This window comes from Notechis scutatus, chromosome 1 (genome assembly GCF_049901735.1).
Source record: "Notechis scutatus isolate UNSWTSFEM ecotype Mainland chromosome 1, rNotScu1.2, whole genome shotgun sequence".
Lineage (NCBI taxonomy): Eukaryota > Metazoa > Chordata > Lepidosauria > Squamata > Elapidae > Notechis > Notechis scutatus.
This window is the reverse complement of record NC_142009.1, coordinates 180,007,403-180,030,071: the sequence shown is the minus strand read 5'-3', so window position 1 is coordinate 180,030,071 and position 22,669 is coordinate 180,007,403. Positions and strand designations below refer to the sequence as shown.

The 22,669-nt window shown below is 40.7% G+C and overlaps 2 protein-coding genes across 10 annotated transcripts in view; one reads left to right on the top strand and one right to left on the bottom strand.

Moving 5' to 3' along the window:
* Window positions 1-9,177: 9,177 nt before the first annotated feature.
* ORMDL1 (ORMDL sphingolipid biosynthesis regulator 1) lies at window positions 9,178-18,154 on the bottom strand. Its single transcript, XM_026668012.2, has 4 exons — window positions 18,074-18,154; window positions 15,716-15,904; window positions 13,175-13,326; window positions 9,178-11,073 (listed from the first exon to the last, which is right to left on the bottom strand). The coding sequence occupies exons 2-4, from the start codon at window positions 15,887-15,889 to the stop codon at window positions 10,938-10,940; spliced, it is 462 nt and encodes a 153-aa protein (XP_026523797.1). The 5' UTR covers window positions 15,890-15,904; window positions 18,074-18,154; the 3' UTR covers window positions 9,178-10,937.
* Window positions 18,155-18,200: 46 nt separating this feature from the next.
* PMS1 (PMS1 homolog 1, mismatch repair system component) overlaps window positions 18,201-22,669 on the top strand; it is a 41,297-nt gene continuing 36,828 nt past the window's right edge. The window contains exons 1-2 of one of the 9 annotated variants that reach the window (XM_087949568.1): window positions 18,201-18,313; window positions 19,230-19,316. The gene's annotated coding sequence lies outside the window, so the exon portion shown is untranslated. Of the gene's footprint in view, window positions 18,766-19,229; window positions 19,317-22,669 lie in introns of those variants that run through there. The other 8 variants (XM_087949563.1, XM_087949569.1, XM_087949564.1 and 5 more) reach the window with 8 other exon arrangements.

Sequence of the window (22,669 nt, the reverse complement as noted above, 5' to 3'; positions counted from 1 at the left end):
GGTAAAACCTAGCTCTACAGTTCACTACAAAGATACCTACTTTGAATATGAATACTTCGAAGAGGAAGAAGCAGTAAATCGCCTCAAAATACCTCAAACCATGCAGAGAAGAAGTCTCCCTACAGACAAGAGACAACTGACACCACAGCTGATTTGCCTCAGCTGTGAGGGCAACCATCTGAGAGCCACTTGCCGCTTCAGAAATGCAGTCTGCCTCAAGTGCCAGAAGAAGGGTCACCTGGTGAGGATTTGTGAAGCACTAAGAAATACAAACCAGCCACCTCAGCATCTGAACTAGCCAAGAAACTTCAAACCCAAAGAGGAATGCTATGCCATCAACAAAGCATTCCCAAGAGCTGAGTCACTGCCCTATTGTTTTAATATTAATAAAATCAATGTTGATCTTCTCCCGGCAACCCCTGTCGGATGGAGGTGGACACCGGGTCCTCACTATCCCTCCTCTCCTAGAAGACTCTGAAGAATCTGATGCCAGACATCAAAAAGAATCATCTGAATCCCTGCAGCCTGACATTGAGGGACTACTAGGGACAATCCATTCCAGTCCTCAGAACAGGCAAGTTCCATATTCAGTACAACAATTTTGAGGGTCACCTACCACTAATTATCGTAAATGGGAGCCTGCCAAGTTTACTGGGTTTGGACTGGTTCCACTTACTAGGACTACAAGTGACTGGAGTAAATACAGTCACTCTGCACAACCTAGAACAACTTCTTGCTAATTATTCAGAAGTTTTCGATGACAAACTTGGCTGTTACAATGGCACTCCTACACTGCTCAAAAAATAAAGGGAACACTTAAACAACACAATGTAACTCCAAGTCAATCACACTTCTGTGAAATCAAACTGTCCACTTAGGTAGCAACACTGATTGACAATCAATTTCACATGCTGTTGTGCAAATGGAATAGACAACAGGTGGAAAGCATAGGCAGTTAGCAAGACATCCCCAATAAAGGAGTGGTTCTGCAGGTGGTGACCACAGACCACTTCTCAGTTCCTATGCTTTCTGGCTGATGTTTTGAACACTTTTGAATGCTGACGGTGCTTTCACTCTAGTGGTAGCATGAGACGGAGTCTACAACCCACACAAGTGGCTCAGGTAGTGCAGCTCATCCAGGATGGCACATCAATGTGAGCTGTGGCAAGAAGGTTTGCTGTGTCTGTCAGCGTAGTGTCCAGAGCACGGAGGCGTTACCAGGAGACAGGCCAGTCCATCAGGAGACGTGGAGGAGGCCGTAGGAGGGCAACAACCCAGCATCAGGACCGCTACCTCCGCCTTTGTGCAAGGAGGGACAGGAGGAACACTGCCAGAACCCTGCAAAATGACCTCCAGCGGGCCACAAATGTGGATGTGGCTGCTCAAACGGTCAGAAACAGACTCCATGAGGGTGGTATGAGGGCCTGACGTCCACAGGTGGGGGTTGTGCTTACAGCCCAACACCGTGCAGGACATTTGGTATTTGCCAGAGAACACCAAGATTGGCAACTTTGCCACTGGTGCCCTGTGCTCTTCACAGATGAAAGCAGCTTCACACTGAGCACATGTGACAGACATGACAGGGTCTGGAGACGCCATGGAGAACGTTCTGCTGACTGCAACATCCTCCAGCATGACCGGTTTGGCAGTGGGTCAGTAATGGTGTGGGGTGCAATTTCTTTAGGGGGCCTCACAGCCCTCCATGTGCTCGGCAGAGGTAGCCTGACTGCCATTAGGTACAAAGATGAGATCCTCAGACCCCTTGTGAGACCATATGCTGGTGCGGTTGGCCCTGGGTTCCTCCTAATGCACGACAATGCTAGACCTCATGTGGCTGGAGTGTGTCAGCAGTTCCTGCAAGACGAAGGCATTGATGCTGTGGGCTGGCCTGCCTGTTCCCCAGACCTGAATCCATTTGAGCACATCTGGGACATCATGTCTCGCTCCATCCACCAACGCCACGTTGCACTACAGACTGTCCAGGAGTTGGGGGATGCTTTAGTCCAGGTGTGGGAGGAGATCCTTCAGGAAACCATCCGCCACCTCATCAGGAGCATGCCCAGGCGTTGTAGGGAGGTCATACAGGCATGTGGAGGCCACACACACTACTGAGCCTCATTTTGACTTGTTTTAAGGACTACATCAAAGTTGGATCAGCCTGTAGTGTTTTTTTCCACTTTAATTTTGAGTGTAACTCCAAATCCAGACCTCCATGGGTTGCTAAATTTGATTTCCATTGATAATTTTTGTTTGATTTTGTTGTCAGCACATTCAACTATGTAATGAACAAAGTATTTAATAAGAATATTTCATTCATTCAGATCTAGGATGTCTTATTTTTGTGTTCCCTTTATTTTTTTGAGCAGTGTATTTCCCTTAATTTGGACCCACAGATAGCTCCTACATGCCTCAAACTGTGCAGAGTGCCATTGGCACTACATTCTAAAGTGGATGCCCAACTTGACAAATTGATTTCCCAAGGGGTTTTGGAACCAATTGACTTTGCTAAATGGGAAACCCCTATCATCATTCCTTTGAAACAAGATGGCTCCATTAGAATTTCCTCTGACTACAACTCTACAATTAACAAAGGGCTCCAACTGAACGCATATCCTGTGCTAATCATACAGCACCTGCTGCATTCCCTGGGTAAAAGTTCCATCTTTACCAAGCTGGACATGACTCAAGCAGTCCAGCAATTCCCAGTGGACAATAAGACAGCGGAGGCCAAACAATCATCACTCATAGGGGCGCTTTCAAATGTAAGTGTTTGCAATTTGGTGTCAGCGTTGCCCCTGGCATATTCCAATCAATTATGGAACGCTTACTATACAGTATCCCAGGTGTCATCCCATACTTCGATGACATTCTTATTGCTGCTGACAGCCCACAAGAACATTTAGCACGATTGCAAAAAGTACTCCAGTGTTTTCAGAATACTGGCCTGAAGCTGAACAAAAAGAAATGCATTTTCACAACCTCCCAGATAGATTTCCTAGGGTACCACATTGACTGCAAGGGAATTCACCCTGTGGAGTCCAAAGTATGCGCTACTCAGGAAGCCCCTGCACCTCAGAACAAAACTGAGCTGCAAGCCTTTTGGGGGTTACTTAACTTCTACAGCTCTTTCCTGCCCCACAAGGCTACTGTAGCAGAACCCTTGCACAGAACCCTTGCAACCTTGGACTCTAAGACACCTTGGAAGGGGGGAGACATAGAACAGGCCTTGTTCGTAGCAGTCAAATCCCTGCTCACTTCAGACAAGGTACTTATACAATTCAGTGATGCTCTCCCACTTATCTTGGTCTGTGATGCTTCCCTTATGGGATTGGGGCAGTCCTAGACCATAGGCTAGCAAATGGCCAGGAAGCCCCTATAGCCTATTTTTCAAGAACGCTCTCCAAGTCTGAGAGGAATTATAGCCAAATAGACAAGGAGGCGTTGGCTGCTGTGACCTCAGTGAAAAGGTTCCATGAATGCCTATATGGACACCAGTTTGAGCTCATCACCGACCATCAGCCTTTGCTGGGCATCCTTGCAGGGGACAGACCCAGCCCACAAATCCTCTTCCCAAGAATGACTTGCTGGACTATTTTCTTAGCAGCATACAGCTACAAGTAAACTTATAGGCCTGGCAAGCACTTGGCCAATGCTGATGCCCTGAGCAGATACCCACTGCCTACCTTGGTTGCTGATCCCGCCCAATCAGCCTCTGTGTTCCTGACAGAAGATCTATAAATGCCACTCAAAGCTGATGACATCACACATGCCTTCTCCAAAGATGCACAGCTGTTGCAAGTTATGGACTGGGTGAGGAGGGGGTGGCCAAGGGAAACCCCACCAGTGGAGTTTCGTCCATTCAAAGCTCGCCAAGCCAAACTGAGCGTGCTAAAGGGGTGTTTGTTGTGGGGAAACCGAATAATAATTCTACACCAGCTACATCCTTGCATCATTGAGGTACCCCACGAAGGGCACCCAGGTATCAATAGAATGAAAGCTCTGGCAAGGAGCTATGTGTGGTGGCCAGGACTGGATGAGGCAGGCACTAATAAAGTTCAAAATTGCTCTACCTGCCAGATGTCCAGGCCTGCACCCCTGGCTGTCACTCCAGGGGAGTGGGAAGACACCAAAACACCTTGGTCCAGAGTATATGTGGATTTAGCAGGCCCCATGCAAGGGAAAAAAATTCCTGATAGTATGGAAGACTCCTGATGGTAGACTCTTATTCCAAATGAGTAGAGCTGGTTCTCCTCAAGTCAGCCACTTCAGAAGCAGTAAGCAGGGCCTTAGACAACATTTTTGCATCCCATGGGTACCCAGACACACTGGTCTCAGATAACGGACCCCAATTCACTTCAACCCCCTTTGAGCTGTTCCTAGCCCAAAGGGGCATCAGACATGCCCTGGTTTCCCCTTTTCACCCAGCTTCTAACAGGATGGCAGAGAGGGCCGTAAGTTCAGCTAAAGAAGCCCTGGAAAGAATGGCGGAAGGGGACTGTCTACCAAGGTAACCCGGTACCTATTAACCGAGCACACCATCTCTAGTGCAGCCACCAATCTCACCCCAGCAGAATTACTAATGGGAAGGAGACTATGAATACCCCTCGACAGACTGCACCCCACCTGTGCCCCCAGGGCATCCCTCGACTCATCCAGTAGAATGAGAGAATTCAGGCCTGGGGACCCGGCCTACTCCCACAATTACGCGGGAAGGCCCCTATGGTTGCCTGGGTGGGTGGAACAAAAAACAGGCCCTAAATCATATAGAATAAGGCTACCCAACGGTAGACTGTGGTAGACTGTGGTGTTGGTCCGGCACATGGACCAACTAAAGAGCCACTGGAGTGCCCCTGCAGGTCTGTTCCAGAAGGAGGCCAAAACCATGGACACCGAGTGGGACAACACCAAAGTCCCTCGAAGGCTGACTTCCAAACAGCGGTTTCTTGCAGAGGCCTTACCTGGGGAAGCCGCTCCATTGACCGAGGCCCGCTTGCTACCTTCCGAGGAGGTCCCGTTGACTCCCAAGGTCCTACTGCAGCCAGCCGAGATCGCCCGAGGAGAAGAGATGACACTGCCCCCAGTGTCCTGCTCAGCAACAGGTCTGTCCCCATTGCCGCCGACTGCAGGACTCAGACGTTCTGGACAAGTGAAGTGTCACCCTGCCTACCTGGACAGTTACGCATGCACAATTCCAGGGGGAAGGAGTGTTGCGACCAGCAAGTCTTCACTCCGGTTCGCTTTTTGAGCAGGAGCCGGAGAAGCCGCTGATTGGCTGGGCTGTTTGACAGCTCCATATAAAAGGAGCTGTCAAACAGGATCAGCTGTCTCTCTCAGCTGCTGCCACAAGCTAGCAGCTAGCCGCGGCTGAGATACATTTTAACGAATAAAGCCTGTTAGCTTTATTCTTGCCTCTGCCTCTTCATGTGCCAAACACAAAAGTAGATTTGTTGTGGATGCGATTAACTTCGATTTCCTTCCACTATGTAGTGGTCTGTGATCTGCTATTGTAATGTTTTAAACAATAAGGGCCAGCTGCGTTGGTGTATATGCAGCATCCAAGCCACCTTCACATGTGGGCCAGTGCCTTACAGATCTATGTTTTATTCAGTTGACACATTTTTAAAATTTACGTGATTTAATTTTAATTAAATTGTAATTTACATTAAGCCATTAAGCATGCTGAGTTTCTGTAACATGCTGGGGCAAAATGAGGTTGATTGGTTTATGATGCATTGTTATCCAAATTAGAATCTCCAGCACCTTCATATATTAAACTGATCTGTTTAATAAGTAACAACTAGCTGGGTTGATAGGTGTAAGGTTTATAAGTATAACACAGGATTTACAAACCATAAAGCTGCCTCGTGGTTTCTTTCCATAGAACTATTGTAAGAAATAAGGAAATTCAAAAATAAATGGTATATAAGATGCTTAAATGTCTAAAAAAACATATCTCCCTGTATCTACATGCTTTACTTTTATACTTTTGACATGCTCCGTTGTTAAGCCTTTTTGTTTTTATCTTATGTATAATAATGCCTTTTATATTATTATGGGTTTTTTTGTTATCTCTTTGAAAAAATGGTAGAATATGATGAGCTTTAAAATTGTATTTTCAGAAGCTAGAAAGAGGCCCTAATGAAGGGATGCTACGCAGTGGTGGGATTCAAATGTTTTTGCCACCAGTTCGGTGGGCATAGCTGGATGGGCGCGCTTTGCACGCATGCACACACTTTACGTGCACGCATGCACCAAACATGCACTTTGCGCAGGCCCACAGGCGTTCTGACTCACCTCCTGCAAGCCTGCACGATCCTGGTTGCTTCAGCAGCTGCCGCGCAGCGCTATTCTGTGCCGCGCAAAGCAGCTGCGCTTCAAATTCAGAGGATAAAGGTGAGTATGGGAGTCCGGGTGGGTGGGTGGGCCCAAGAGCAGAGCGGTGGAGAGAACCGGTTTGGTCTCCGCTGCTCATCACTTCTACCGGCTCTCCAGAACCGGGCAGAACTGGTCGAATACCACCACTGAGGCTACATTCCTTAAAGCTGAGGAAAGATGCCACATGGGCAGCCGAACTAAGAGTTACGTATGAGAACATAACGGGAGATAATTCTCTCTGGAGACATCCTAGGATTAGCTGCAACACCTGATGGCATATCCAATAAGTTTAAAGTTGGGAGGGAATGAGTCTCAACAAGGGAACTTGGGTATCGAGATGAAACTACATATAACGTATGTTTTGGAATTCAAAGGTGTGGCTTTTGATTTGAACCTGCTTGTTGAGGTTCTAAAAGATTCTCAACAGTGCTTTGCAAACTGCCCATTATTTCTTTTTTAATAAATTCTGTTTTCAATGATCCAAGTTTCTTTTGTTGGCTTTGAGTTATTTCCAACACTGTTAAGTGCTCCAGATGAGCACTCATATGATAGCATCTAGCTGCCTGCCCAGTGAGATTTTGAATCCTTACATTCTCTTATACAAAGGTTCCTCAATGACATTTCCTGTAGAAAGTCTTGAATTGAAAAAATACTTGGTCATTTGATCTCATCCTAGCATTTAATTCACACCAATTGTTACTGATGATATAAGGTATTTAGATAAGTAAAGATAAAAACTTCTATGCACCCCAAGTAGTGTTGATCTGAGCATAGTTTTTTAAAGGCAGAAAAGCAGAAGTCTCCTGGAAGAAAAGAATATCAAATTGTCATACATAATCAAGACAAGGTTGGTCGTTTGATGGTGCCGGCCAGCCTGCAATACTCCAAGTTAAATTCATAACTAATTCAGTCACTAAGTGACCAGTTTTAAGTTGATGACCTGTATCGTGTAATAGCTATCCAATTGCTTTTTATTAACCAAAAGCAATCATTAGAAATCATTCATGTTTTATTCAAAATACTACAATTTAATTCCATTGATATCTGCCAATTATACATGAAACAATGTTAGAAGAACTCTTGTCCTTTTTTGGTCACACTTGTGCTAAAATCTGATGTCCAAATGGTTTCTTCTGCTGCAGACATAATTGATTGGTATTATACCGAGAGCACTCAACTTATGGCCATAATTAACTGGAACCCCCATCATTAAGTGTTGCAGATACTAAGTGATTCTTTTGCTGCAGTCAAGCAAATCTGGCATCCATTATAAACTTGGCTCGTCAGAAGCACTCATAGAAATTATGATTACATTTATACCAAGATAGTGCAACCATCATACATTGGTAGCCAAGCACCTGAATTTTGATTACATGACTGTGGGGACACTGACAGTTCTAAGTGCAAGGACCAGTCGATCACTGAATAGTTATAAGTCAAGAACCACCTGTATTCTTGTTGTGAAACCACTTCTGAACAGTAATATTTATTTAGAAATTTCATACCTGGCAGAGTATCGGACTGGCTCTTTCTACAATATTTAGTCCACTGCTGGACCTTGAAGCAAATTTATGTATGAAATTATTAAAAAGTTAACTAGAAAATGGGTCCTTTGGAAACTTACTCAAAACAGTGATTCCTTTAATCCAAGGAAGGACTATAAAAACATCTAAATATTATGACGGTTTATCATTTATTACTGTAGGTTAAGAGCTATGAGCCTGGACCAATGGTGGGATTCAAATTTTTTTATTACTGGTTCTGTGGGCGTGGCTCGATGGCCGTGGCAGGTGAAGGATACTGTAAAATCTCCAGTCAGAGGTGGTATTTGCTGGTTCTACTCAAAAATTTTGCTACTGGTTCTCCAGAACTGGTCAGAACCTGCTGAATACCATCTCTGGCCTGGATATGTTTCAGTTACAGGAAAAGTAACTACTCGGCTACTGGGCTGGGGGTGGGAGGGAGAGAGGGAATAGTTCCTTGTGAATGGCAGGTGGATGCACGCAAGCATGCACAGCTCCGTTTGTGTGAGTGGTGGGCACATGAATGAAGGGAACTTTGTGCTCATGCGCAAGAGGACCGCCACTCCCACAAGGAGAGGTTCAAGGGCAAGTGGCTGCTGCTTGTGCAAGGGGAGTTTTGTGCATGTGTCTACAAGCACCCGCCACCTACGCAGCCTGGTCCTGAACAGGCCCCGCCCCGTCTCGGAGTTGGGGACCCCTGGCTTAAAAAGAACAGAATTTTCATAGCAAACTTGATAAAAATGTTCTATTAGTAGGATGTATCAGTGGGGTAAAAGAGAAACACAAGGTCCTGTGTGACATACTACCGGTAGGGGAAGTACTAGGTCACAGGTATCATTTTCCCATTCATAGAGCTGGAGTGGGCATGGCTTGCGTGTGACACATCCAGCCCGTGGGCCACCAGTTTGATACCCCCGCGCTAGGTACTGTAGTCCAAACAAACATCATCAACAATATCTGGAAAACTACTGTTTTTTCCACTCTGCTATGGATTCCATGGTAATTGTAGTATTTTGGTATTTCAAGTCACCCAAAAATGAGTAGACCTTCAGTTAGTGAAATTCAGTTTTTACTGAGGAAATATTTCATTATTCAGAGCTTGGAATAGAAATAAATGGGAGGCAAGGAACTGCATTTCAGATACATAACTCCCATACAGAGGCAAGCATGATTTGACAATTAGGTATTTCTTAAGTGCTGTATAATCTGCTTTAATATCTCATTGAATGAAAATAAAATGATTACTGTATTTCATCGTTCGATTTTAAAATAAATTCAATTTTTTTCAGGACAAATTATTTTAATTGGAGGAAACCATAAAAATCAGGTACTACCGTAGATTGGGGAGGGATATACATCAATGTCTTATCTAACTATTGAAAAGGCTTCTTACTCAGTTCTGCATACAATTAATAAAATACCATTCCTACATTATCACTAATTCTATTTACAGAGTTTAACGGCAATTTGTACAGTGCTGTTTATCACAGTGAACTATACTTACAGCAACTCATACATATGATCAGTTCAAAGTCATTCAGTTTATTATTATAAAACATGAAGATTTTTAAAAGATATTTTCAAGAAGCAAGATCAGGGAGAAACTGTAATTACCTGAAAAAAGCCAGTTCTTACTTGGAGGACATAAACACCACTGCTCTAACTTCAAGGGTCTTTGTGGGTAGAGAAGCAGCTAAGCAAAGCTACTACTTATACATGTTCAATAACCCATTATTTTTCTGCTGTCAACATTAGACAAGATTGAACATTTCTGAAACTAGGACCTTAAAATCCCTACATCAAAAGGCTCCAAAACTCACAATGCTAGATAAAAAACACAACTCTGCCAAATTCCTACTAAGTTCCTTTCTATGCAGAAACAGTGGCTTGTGCGTGCTTTGAAAATGATCTGGAAAAAGCATTAGCAGACCTCAGTCAAGCATACTATTTTCTATTATCTGTGAAAGCTGCCCATCCTTCTATATTGCTTTCCCATGGATCACTTTATAAGTCGCATTAAACTGAATGAGCAGATTCCATAAAGCAGAGGTATGTTTTTAGTCTTGCTCTGGAATATTCAGGTTGCTATAATGAAGAGTGAAGTGCTGCATTTCTATGAGGCCCAAAGCACTTCTTCGAAATCTTCTTCAAATCTGCTCCACAATGAGAACAAGTTATGCTCTGGTTGATGTTTGAAATTCTTGTCACATAAAGTTTCTATTCAAAATGAATACCTTTCCTAGAATTTTCCTAACAGATTACAGCTCTCATTCTGAACTAATAGGTCAGAGATTCCAGTTTATTTAGTAGCTTCTGCTAGCTTCTGACACTAGGAATTTTCTTTTGTTTATGAGGAAAGTTTTTTTCAGATAACTTAGAATAACCACCTACTTCTGGAAAACAAGTCATATGATGCCAATCAGTTTAAGTGTATATAACGAAAGGTTGACATGTCATTCCCCAGAGTTCAAAAGTCTCACACTGGAAAAGTCACTCTGATTAAAAGACTCACGAATAGATAAGGCATGAAAATCACAGCAACTCATTAACTTTATAACACCTCAAGCTGGGTAGAAAATCCTGCCCTAAAATTAGCCAAACAAATGACCCCAAATGATAACTGATTGAAGTCTGTAAAACAAAGAATTACACTATTTCCTCCCCTCTATTCCTTCCTTACTGTTGCTGACTTACTTGTAAAATATTACAACTATGAGTCAATTACAATGTTTTGCATCCCTTTTCACTTCTCTTGTTACTTCAGCCTACTTCCAGTTAACACTGTTATCTTACGAGAGCTAGGCCTGCCTAGCTATTTACAAAAAAACTGTGCTCCAAAGATGTGTCTTCAAGATCAGTATATCTTCTGATGGTCTCTGATTCTCCTGTAAAGAACAGCATCAGCATCTTTGCACTAGAGTCTTCAAAGAGATGTGAAACTTATCTAATAATACATAGTATAGGCTGTTCCTTCTGTCAAGGACAAGGATCAAACCAGGCCATATTTTGATCAGAATGCTCACACTGCCGATCTCCTGTTTAATATTTGTTGATTCCAAAGATCCTAACTCCATGCAGCTGTGGCAGTTTGGGAATAAGCACACTTAAAAGAGAAGTGGTGTTCAGAATGAAATGTGTTGGGTCGTATTTGGTGTAAAAGCTTGCCAAGAAATACCTGCATTGAAAAGAGAAAAAAGAAAAGAAACAGAATTATCAGAATGAATAAAAAGTTAAAAATTAAAGAAGAGCAAAACGTGTTCTTCTGAAACAAAGAAAAATGTCTTCTGTCTTTTTATGTGACTAATTATTTCATCTCTGATTAGGAATAACCTTGCTTAAGTTACAGGTAGTCTTCGATTTACAACCATTCAGTGTGACTGTTCAATGTTACAATGGCATTGAAAAACGTGAGTTATGACTGTTTTTCATACTTACAACTATCGCACCATCCTCAGGGTCGCGCGATCAAAATTCAGATGGTGGGCAACTGATTCATATTTATGATGGTTGCAATGTCTCAGGACTCATCTGATCCCCTTTTGTGACCTTCTGACAAGCAAAGTCAATGGGGAAGCCAGATTCACTTAACAACCTTTTAACTTAACAATGCTAGTGATTCCATAGTGGCAAGAAATGTTGTAAAATGGGGCAAAACCCATTTAACAACTGTCTCATTTAGCAACATAAATTTTGGGCTCAACTGTGGTCGTAAATTGAGGATTATCTGCACTTAGTTGCTTATTTTAGAAAAGGGATTATTCAATTTGCCCATTTTGATGGCAAAGTATTTTGAGGAGTATGCAAAAATGAGAAAGATGTTGTTTTCGACCTCAATCAAACTACTAAACTCCAGTGGTTCTGCCAACATTTGGTAAAATCAATCAAAATCTGGAATTATACTAGAAAGAACCAATGTAGAGGTGCTGAGGTGTGTCACACTCCCTTCTTCTGCAGCTCTTTATATGACAAATCCCTTCACCCCACCTCTTCCATTTTCTTAGTACCTTTCCTTTATTCTTTCCCTAGTAGCTGCCAATGTCCCTTGATTTTCATTCTATCCGTTATCTAGGCTTTGGATATCTTTGGCTCTCTTCCCCCATCCCAGCAGAAGGTGATGTTCATGAGATGCTAAGGCTGTATATTCTATATATGTTCTATAAAAGATGCAAAAGAGTTCAGAGTTTCTGTTTTAATTGCAGCATTGAAATGTAGTTGGAGAAAACAGGTTGGTAATTGACTCCTGGATGTTTTATGAAGTTAATTGCAAGAGATCCATTGGGAACTGAGCAGTATGAAAATAAAACAAAATAAACAACCTGGTGCAGTTTTGGAGCACAGATTTCAACTTCATATTACATAAGGATAAGGATAAGTTTATTTTATGAGAATAACTATAACCAACAACCAGACTATTTCACCATGCAAGCACTCTCATGTTTATATTGGTGCGATAGTAACAGACTTTAGGATACAGAGAAAAATTTAAAACAAAAAAATCTGGACATGATTTATTTCTAGAACACTGACTCAATCTCAGCCAGCAATGATGTCAGGTTAATGTCTTAGCATTAAATTTTGATAATGCAGGAGTGTACTGTCTTCCTTTGGTATTTAAAAACAATATAACAAAGGCACACCTATAAGCAAGAATCTATGTACAGCCCTAAGAGATGGGATGACTGAAAACAGTATCCAACAACCATACATTATTAAGCTGTTCTTTAATATGATTGTCTAGAAAGTCATACTGGGACAATTTATTTGCAAATAGCATCATAACCAAGAAACCTTAGCTGAAAGATATTTAAGGCACACAATATCTGGAATGTTGTAAAATTATTTTTTTTAAAGCGTTGAAACATGAAACATTGATTATATTAAGTTTTAGTTAACTGGAGAAATCTTATTTGTAAAATAATTGAAGGTTAGGCTGTGGCATTTTGAATTCAACAGACAACTGCAAACTATTTTTGAAATGTCACATTTGTTTTGAATTAATGCCAGTTTTTAAAAAACCCACCTATTTCAATTCTGCAATATACTTCTCTGTACATCTCTGCAAATAATTGTGCATGAAGCTGTCACTTCCATTATAAAAATTCCAAAATAGTTTACAGAAACATATTTTTCTTCCTTTTAAAAGCATACCAATTCAGAGATACAGAAATAGAACATATTGATTCTAAATAATTTGTAGTTTAAATACTGATTTGCTCACTGCAATATTAATGCATCTGCAGTGTCAGAACAGTCAGTGTAGAATTTTCAAAACTTACAAAATTATCGGTGAGATTGTGAAGAATTTTCGTGAAGATGTAAACTGTACACCATAATCCAGCTGCTCCCAGTGTGTCAGCAATCTTGCTTTACCTTGGTCAGGCGTTTCAAAAGGTGTTCCTTTTACTGCATGCAAAAATACATACATTCCCTGCAAAAGCAAAACAAACCCATCCAAAACAAAAACCATGTTAGCTATGCTTCATTATTAACATAATGCATGAAATCTGTGTGAAGGATCTGAAACATTAAGCACTAGACTTCTAAAAATATGTTCTGTGATTTGCCAATAGATTAAAAAATATTTGAGCAACAATACTAAGATAAGGTTGCTCATGGAAAGATTAATCCAATTAGACATTTTATTCTGGCCCAATTTCAGTTATTCCACCTAGCAACTTTTTTCAGTAAAGCCAGAAGATAAGGCAATAACTCTAAATAAGTCCAATGAAGACAATGATTCTTGCTTTCAATATCATAAGACTAACAAAGTCTATGTGAATTTGTTCATCTGTTTTATTAAAATATAGAGAGCAGTTTGCAAACTCAATCTGTGACAAAAAAAATCTGAAGTATAGTGATCTCACAATCAAGATTGTGAGCATTACAGGGTAGCTTTTCTACTTTTCTAAGATGTTTCCCCCCTCACTCTAAAACAAATTGCCAATCATCCAAGGAAGCTTTATTCGTGTACCATTGGTCCAATGCCAGAAAAATATGATTAAATATTGCTTAAGTGTATGGTGCATGTTTGTGCCAAGTTTCATACACTAATTCAGGAGTGGAAAGCTTAAAGCTTTCTAGATGCAACAGGATTGCAACAGATAAATATCCTTTCCCATGGAAATTACCGGTATTATGACTACTGGGAACTGTAGATAAACATCATAATAGGCTCTCCATCCTATTTTAATCCAAAATGGGTGATTTGATCAAAACTCATGCTTTAATCACCAGGGACCATTCAACTCTTAGTGATAATCGAGAATGGAAATCTGATTAACTTTCTACTCCTTTGGTTATCAGCAATATAGATACAATTGGTTATCCTTAATAGATTTTAGGGCTCCTGTAACTTTATAAATACATATTTGCCCATTACTGTTAATTTAAAACAATTCCTATTACTGCTATAGCACACTAATTTTGTTAAATTTATATCCCACCTTTAATTTTGTCTAACGCAAAACAGAGTATATAATACTCCCTCTTCCTGCTATCCATATAACAGCTATGTGAGGTGATTTTGAGCTGAGAAAGTCACTGGCCCAAGTCACCTTACTTCAGGTGGACTGAAATTCATACCTGTTTCTAGCCCAGCACCTTAGCCACTACACCTAATGGCTCTCTTGTAATTAGAAGATAACAATGTAATATCATGTGCAGGTAGTCCTCGACTTACAACCTTTCATTTAGTGACCAGTTGAAGCTACAATGGCACTGAAAAAAATAACTTTATGACCATTTTTCACACTTACAACCATTGCAGATCCTCTGTTACGTGATAAAAATCCAGATGCTTAGCAACTGGTTTGTATTTATGATGGCTGCAGTGTTCCAAGGTCATGTGATCATCTTTTGTGACCTTCTGACAAGCAAGTCAATGGGGAAGCCAGATTCATTTTACAACTGTCTTACTAACTGAACAACAGTAACTTAACAACAGTAGTGATTCAATTAATAACTGTGGCAAGAAAGGTCATAAAAATGGGGCAAACCTCGCTTAACAATGGTCTCACTTAACAAGGGAAATTTTGGGGTCAATTATACACTTCAGGACTGAGCTGTGGAGTTCTTGGTGCTCTTTGAACTTACTTGTTTGCTTGCAGATGTTTCACTACCCAACTACATAAAAATCACTTGGTTGAGATAGGCTCCTATAGAAATTGAGTTAATAAAATAAATATCATCAAGTGAATGTGGGGTTTGCTGCCTGTTTACATATAATAGCTTGTCCTTCCAGTTTTTGGTGGAGGTGTCGTTTCCTCCCTGGCAATTCCTTGATTATTATTTTCTGCCTGACTTTTCTGGTGTTGATCTCTAGCTAAGTACTGACTGCTGGATGGAATGTGTTCTAGTTTGTTTTCTTAGTTTTTTTATTGTTTCTTTTGAATGCTATGCATTTTAATAATTATAACTGTATACCTTTACAATGATAATTAAAACAAAAGAAATCAAAGATAGTACCAATATTAATAGGTGCCTGGGGTGCCATTCCAAAACATTTGAAGCACCATTTGATACCATCAGCGTTGACAAAATCAACACCAGTCAATTGCAAATGTCAGGTTTAATTGGAACAGCTTACTTCCTACAACAATTATCTTTAATACCATCAAGCAACATCTGCCTACCCCAGGTCCTTGGGAAGGAATCAATATGTAGATAAAAATGCCAAATCCAAACTAAACATCTGATTGACTGTACATCCAACCATTCAATTATATAATTATTATAACATAATTATTATTATAATTGGGAACCACCCAGAGTTGGTTAAGATGGGCAGATACATGCATTCTGCAGTTCAGGATGCTCACCAAATTATGAATAATATTGGTTAAGGTCCAAGCCACTGGAACACTGAAGAAAGGAATGCTGAGCAAGACAATATGAAGCAAACCAACTCCAAGGGTGTAAGTGAGCCACATTCCTCGACTGCTCATGACCCTCGTGTTGGGATTGACTTCACTGTGAGCAACCCCAACATTCATCTTTTTGCTTTAATTCTGAAAAGAAATATTGGAAAAGAAAATGTGCATCATAAGGTATGTTTTTCAGGGTTAGTTATACCACTGTCAGACTGGGCGAGGTCATCAACTACTGCATAAGATCAACTCAGCATCTTACAAATTAACAGTACAAAGTATTTGAAATGTGTTTTAGCAACATTAGTCACTGTAAGGCAATTCAAAACAATTAACTTTTTTAAACTCTAAAGCAGTGTCAACCCATGGTCCAAAGGACCTATGTGGCCCTGAACAGCTAGTAATGAAGCCCCAGAAGGTCATATACTTTTAACATTATTATGTGATTTATATACATTAACTATATTATATATTTTATATGCAGCCCATGACAATTCCTCTTCACTCAATGAAGCCAAACGGTTGGACACCCATGATCTAAACATCAATAAAAATATCAAAGAATTAATATAAGTTAATTTATAATTGCAATCAATACAATCTAATTTTTATATGCATTTATTTATTTATTTCCATTTATTTATTTTTTCTATACTAGAGAAAGTTGTTTAAGGTTTTTTAAAACAACATATGCTTATTCAGGAATACTTATAATTGGATGCACAGACCACTAAAAAGCAATTAACAAATCCTAAACATCAATCTAAAAATAGAGAGAATGTTTATTTTAAATCAGCTTAATGGAAGGTTATTTACAGAAATTTTTATGGGTATAAAATATCATCTTGCATGTCAATAATAATTAGGTATCACTGCTAGATTTATTTCCTTATTTCAGAAGGGGGGGAAAGAGCCATTCTCCCAAATTGTATATGAAAAACAAAGCTTCAGTTACATCAGCTTTGATCAAACTCAACCCAGATACTTTCATAAGTTGACATGTATTGTACTTTCTTACCGGTCTCCTGTCTTCCATCTCTCATACATACACCTAGGTTGAATTCATTGGCGCTTAAGGTTCCATTACTTGTTTTATTTGAAAATTGTATTTTTTATCATTCTAGTTACAAGCAGATAACTTGTGAAGGAAGACTCTGACTTCTGAAGGCAACATAAGCTATTCAATTAGTCCTGTATCTGTGGTAGGCATACACCCATTTATCCACCCTACTGTACCAATTTAGAATGTTTGTAATGTGAGCATCCAATACAAAGGAAAATCATATTTAAAAAGAATATGATGCACAAAGCAAACAAGAATAACACACAAATAACATAACCACACACACGATTCACACTATAATTTATACTACAACTATTCAAAAATTAGTCATGTTCAGTTACCATAGGATCAGCACAATCCGTGCACAATTGGACACCTAAAGCATAATTGCTTACCTATGTTTAGAATCCAACTAGAAATGTATGGCATACAATCAAAGACAGTCTAAAATAAGTGAACAGCAAATATCCTTCATCTTTAATTACTTAGGTGTATCACTTGTCCTTCATTTTCTAAGGAATATATATTTATTATTTGGATGTAATCTACAGAGCTCTCCCAACATTTCTTTTTTTTTTTTTTTAATCCGCGTTAAAATTAATTAAACTAGAATTTAACCTTTAAGAATAGTTGAATCAGAAAGCAGCTCTTTGTTCGTGCCGCTGGTAACAAACCAGGAAAGGTCTCCGAACAACTTAAACAAAAGATCCCTGGACTCACTTCTTTGCACCTCCGGCATAATCCAGCATCATATATTAGTGTTGCACTGTAAAGAACTATTAATTATTATACATATATATATATATATATAATCGCGGCTGATGCCAAGACCACAGAAAAAGCCAAATCTGCCCGCGACGCTCTTTTTTCGGAAAACGCCAAGCAGGCGCAATCGGGCAAAACCAAGCATAAATCGTGCTTTTAAAAACCCGATTGCAATGGTGCTTCCTTATTTATTGTTTTTATTACTATTATTACTATTATTATTATTATTTATTATTATTATTATTAGAGCTTTGGGGCGAGCAGAAAGCAGAGAGGCCCGACTCCCCGCGCGCCAAGGGTGCTGAGCTACGGCATTGTTTCTCCATCGAGCGCAGCCGCTTTGTCTTCACCGGTCCCCGTGCTGCAACCCATCTTCCGCCGCCACGCACACCAGTTGCATTAGCCCAGGAACCCCGACCGTAGGCCACATTTGCGCAGAACCAACACCCTTCCCCTCCCGCCTTCCATTTTTTGTACTGCACCTTTTCGCCAACCGGGGAAACAATCCCGCGCCGAACCGCCTGCTTCCCAAAGCTTCTCCGGCTCTTCTGAAGTGTTGCACTGTAAAGCAAGGGAGGGAGGCTAATTGGGTCACCGTTAGCCCCGCCCCTTCTCTATCAGGCGCGCATGAGACGAGGACTGGCGGGGCCCGGAGGGTTCCAAAGGAGGTGGAAAAGAGAGGCGAAGGGAGTTTTTTGACCGCTCCGGAGGAGGAAAGTATAGTATGGTTTTCGGCCGGTCCTTTTGGCAGAGCTGTCTTTATTTTTAGGCCGCACTCCCTCTTCGTGCCTGCTCCGGCACAATAGGCCTGGGGAGGTCACGTGACTCAGGCGAGCCTTCCCCCCCCTCCCGCCCTGAGGTGGAGCAAGGAATGAAAACAAAACCCCCCGACGCTGATCTCTCTCTCCCTCCCGGTTGCTCGGTGTAGGCCGTGTGTATTTATAACCGTTGCTTGAATTTGCTTTTTATTGAATGGCTGCCCGCTTCTTTGGCCTTGGGCGACTTCCAGGCCGGGAATGCTTTGCTGCGAGGAGGTGGAATATAGATGGTGGGCCAGAGGTGTTACCGTTTGCGTTTTGCTTTTGGGGACTAATCCAAAATCACTGCCATCTCGATTTGGAAGGGGTTGTGGTTATAAAAAGAGCGTTAGCACAGTTGCTAAAAAGACAGCCTGGTAAAAACAGGGGGACTTTGCTGAGCTCTGGGATTTATTTCCATATAATCTTGCCATATAATACCGTATTTGGCAATAACATTTACTTCATTGTGCTTGTTTAAAAATATTTTGCCTTTTTAGCATTATCGTAGTAAGTGAGCTTAAGCCTAAAAGGCGTAACTAGAGGTGGATGTTACTATTTAGATAGGAGACCACCAGGAAATGCCAGGTCTTTAGATTGGACTGAGAAGCTGAAAAGGTATCCCTGAAACATACCGTTCCCTTATTATTGCCAAGAAAACAACATTCTGTGCATGCCCATGCCTGTTCATTCATTAGGAACAGGGTTCTATTTGAGCAAGACTTTTAGTGTTTCCAGCTATTTATTTTTTAAATTGCTTTTCCAGTGCAGCCAATTAAGATGATTTAAAAAAAGCAAAAACACTTCAAAGAAAATGATAATCTTTTATTTATCATAACAGAATTATGGTGCAAACAGAAAACTGAAACCAGCCACTATCAACAACACCATAGGCCTCAGTAGAGTTCTACATCAACTATAATTTAAGGTAATTATTTATATTTTGGGGCTATCTGTTATAATTGGACTCCTAAAATATCAGCAAAGTTTTAAAAGAACTACTAGCAGGAAAAAAACGTGTTTCATATGTCTCCCAATTTAGTTTCTTGCATACATAACTACCCAAATAAGATTTATAATGCTGATCTAAGAGGGCAGGAAACTTGCAGTGGTTCTACATCAGTGTTGGCAAACCTTTTCGGCACTGAGTGCCTAAATGGGAGCATGTGTGCATGCAGGGGAGTGCCAGAAACCGGAACAGCAGCTTCCTGGCGTGCCGCCCGCAAGAGCACCAAAAACCGAAAGAGCAGCTCCCTAGTGTGTGTCTGTGCGCCGGCCACCTGGTCTTCCGGTTTCTGGCATACATGCACACGCAAAGACCAGCTGGCTGGTGTGCATGCGCGCGCCGGAACCTGGAAGAGCAACAGGACAGGTGGTGTGCCCGGAGAGATGGTTCTGCGTGCCACTTCGGGCACGTGTGCAACTTCCAGCAGGCATGCCATAGGTTCACCATCGCAGTTCTACATGGTCCCTTGAGTAGCTTGAAGCTTTATAGCAGCACTTTAAATTGAACCAGAGAAACCATAGCAATGTAGCAGGTACAGTATACAAGTAGTCTTTGACTTATAACTGCAATTGAGCCCAAAATTCATGTTGCTTAGTGAGACATTTGTTAAGTGAGTTTTGCCCTATTTTACAACCTTTCTTTCTTGCTACAGTTGTTAAGTGAATCATTGCAATGGTTAGTAACCTTAATTGGTAAGTGAACCTGGCTTCCCCATTGATTTTGCTTGTCATAACATTTCAAAAGGTGATCTCATGACCCCAGAACACAGCAACTGTCATAAATATGAACCAAATGCCAAGCATCTGAATTTTGATCATGTGACTATGAGAACAATGCAACAGTCGTAAATGTGAAAAACTATCGTCAGTTACTATTTTCAGTGCCATTTTAACTTTGAACAGTCACTAAATGAACTGTTGTAAGTCCAGGACTACCTGTATCTGCTTTAGAGTTAACATCTTACCAGTTTCCAAGCTATTTTTTTAAAGGTAGCTCTATCTGGAAAGCATATGACATAGGCTGAATACCAATACTGTAGATTACGTTAGGGTGTGTTTGCACAACAAGCTAAATCATATATTAGGCCTATGCCAACTACTTAGAGAAAAGCTTTGCTCATAAATGAGATTCTTTTTTGGATCTGCTTCTCAGAACAGCCACTTGAAAACATTCCATGAATACATTCAGCTACGCTATCCAGTAAAGCAGTAGTGTGTTGCGCACAGAAAATGCTAGATTTGGATTAAAGCCTTCAGATCAGTACTTGGATTCAAAGAACATAATAATCTGGCATAAAAAATAAAACTGGAAATAATGAGATACTGAATTTAAGGGAATTGCAGGGTGTGGAGAGATTAGGTTGCTATAATCCTTTTTGTCCCTGAGCTCTTCCTCCTGCTCTTTCTTTCTATACATTTTCCTGTATATAATATCTACATTTGTTCCTCTTTGATTGTGGCAAGTCTTGCTGGTCAGCCTGGTCTTGATATTCCCTTCAGCTCCTTCACACAGTTTGTTTGACTGCCAGGGGAGGAAGTCGCTCTTCTCATACCATATGGCACAAGTAATTTTCTTTACCTTTCTCCATTCTTTCCAGAGCTTGGAGGGGTTCTCATTTGTAGGTCAGGACCCTACAAGTGTCTGTATGCTGCTTGTTGGAAGCTTTATATTATGCTGTTGTACACAAGCAGTGTCTGGAGATCACCAGGAGGGGAATTTCAGTTCCTGTGAATGGTTTGCAAATGGGGCAACTTCTACCATCACCAGTTAGGCAGACTAGTCCAAAGAAGGCCAGCTGCTCCATGTGAACATGAGCCTAAGTAGGTTATTCTTAAAATGCTGAATTATGGTTTAGCATTAAAGCTAAGCTTTTGAACAACTGATACTAAAACAATGCATTATACTCTAAAGAATACTGACCTTTTGCAATTTAGCCTTGAATCTGATGATTGGCCTTTGAAACATTCTTCTAAGCCTCTACCATGCCTTCTCTTTAAAAGCTGAAGTAATGCTTCTGAAGATAAGCCATATAATGTAAGAGTATAGCTTTCTTTCTGTAATGAGGAGAGTATGCAATTCTGAAAGAAAATTTTGAAAGACTATTGTTGCACAATTGTGCTGCTATAACTTACGGATAAGTTTTCTTGAGACGTTATCTAGTCTTAGGTTAATTTCTAATATTTTATTTCAATTAGGGGAGGCCAATGAAAAAGTCTAAAATTGTGAGAGAATAAGTCCTGATCTTCTAAGAGGATATATTTCAATTATTTAAACTGCAATATCCTCCAATTTTTTTTCAAGGCTAAACTTATTAACTTTTTTAGTCTGTCATCATACATCTTAATTTCTAATCCCTGAGCATTCTTGTTGGCTCAACTCCATTCCAGTTTCTGGAAAGCCTTCTTAAAGTAAAGTAAACATACCTAAAGTTGAGTGTAATGAAAGTAAATGAACAGTTACTTGCTGTAATTTCAAAATTATGCATTTGTTGATATGGTCTAAACTTGCACTTACCTTTATGCAAAAATCAAAAATGTAAAACAAATATAACTACCACTCATAATAAGCAATCAACCCTTCAAATAATAATTAAAATTGGGTAGTAAAGTTGCATTCTGATTAAAATACTGATAAATAGGGTATATCTGCATCTCCAGAGATAAAGTGGTTCACAGTTATGGAGCATACACATTATGACAGAAAATCATAATGTTCTTGCAAACTGAAGAGATGGAGGTGCTATCTAAAGTGAAGCAGTTTTGCAGTATCTAGGTGCCAAGCCATAAAATGTCCTCCCAGGTTAAAACCAGCACTTCTGTTTCTATGTGGAAGCCTAGGCAACTCATGCAAAAAACGTTAGATGGCACCAGTGACTCCCCTAACAGGTGTCTGCATTCTACACCAGTGATCCCCAACCTTTTTTATGCCGCGGCCTGGTACCGGCATCAGCTGGGCGCCACGGCCCGGTACCGGCATCAGCTGGGCGCCGCCATCTTTTGATGAAAAGTGCTTCCGGTGAGCTTTCTACCCGGAAAAGCTCACCGGAAGCACTTTTTCATCAAAAAGATGGCGGCGCCAGCAAACCAGCGGCCCGGTAGGACTTGTTCCACGGACCGGTACCGGTCTGCGGACCGGTGGTTGGGGACCCCTGTTCTACACCAACTGAAGTTTTCAATCATTCTTCAAAGTCAGTTTCAAGTAGAACATATTGATGTTAATTTGAGAGTTTGTGAGAACATAGGTAACTCCTGGCAGGCTTCCATGGTCCAGGAAGA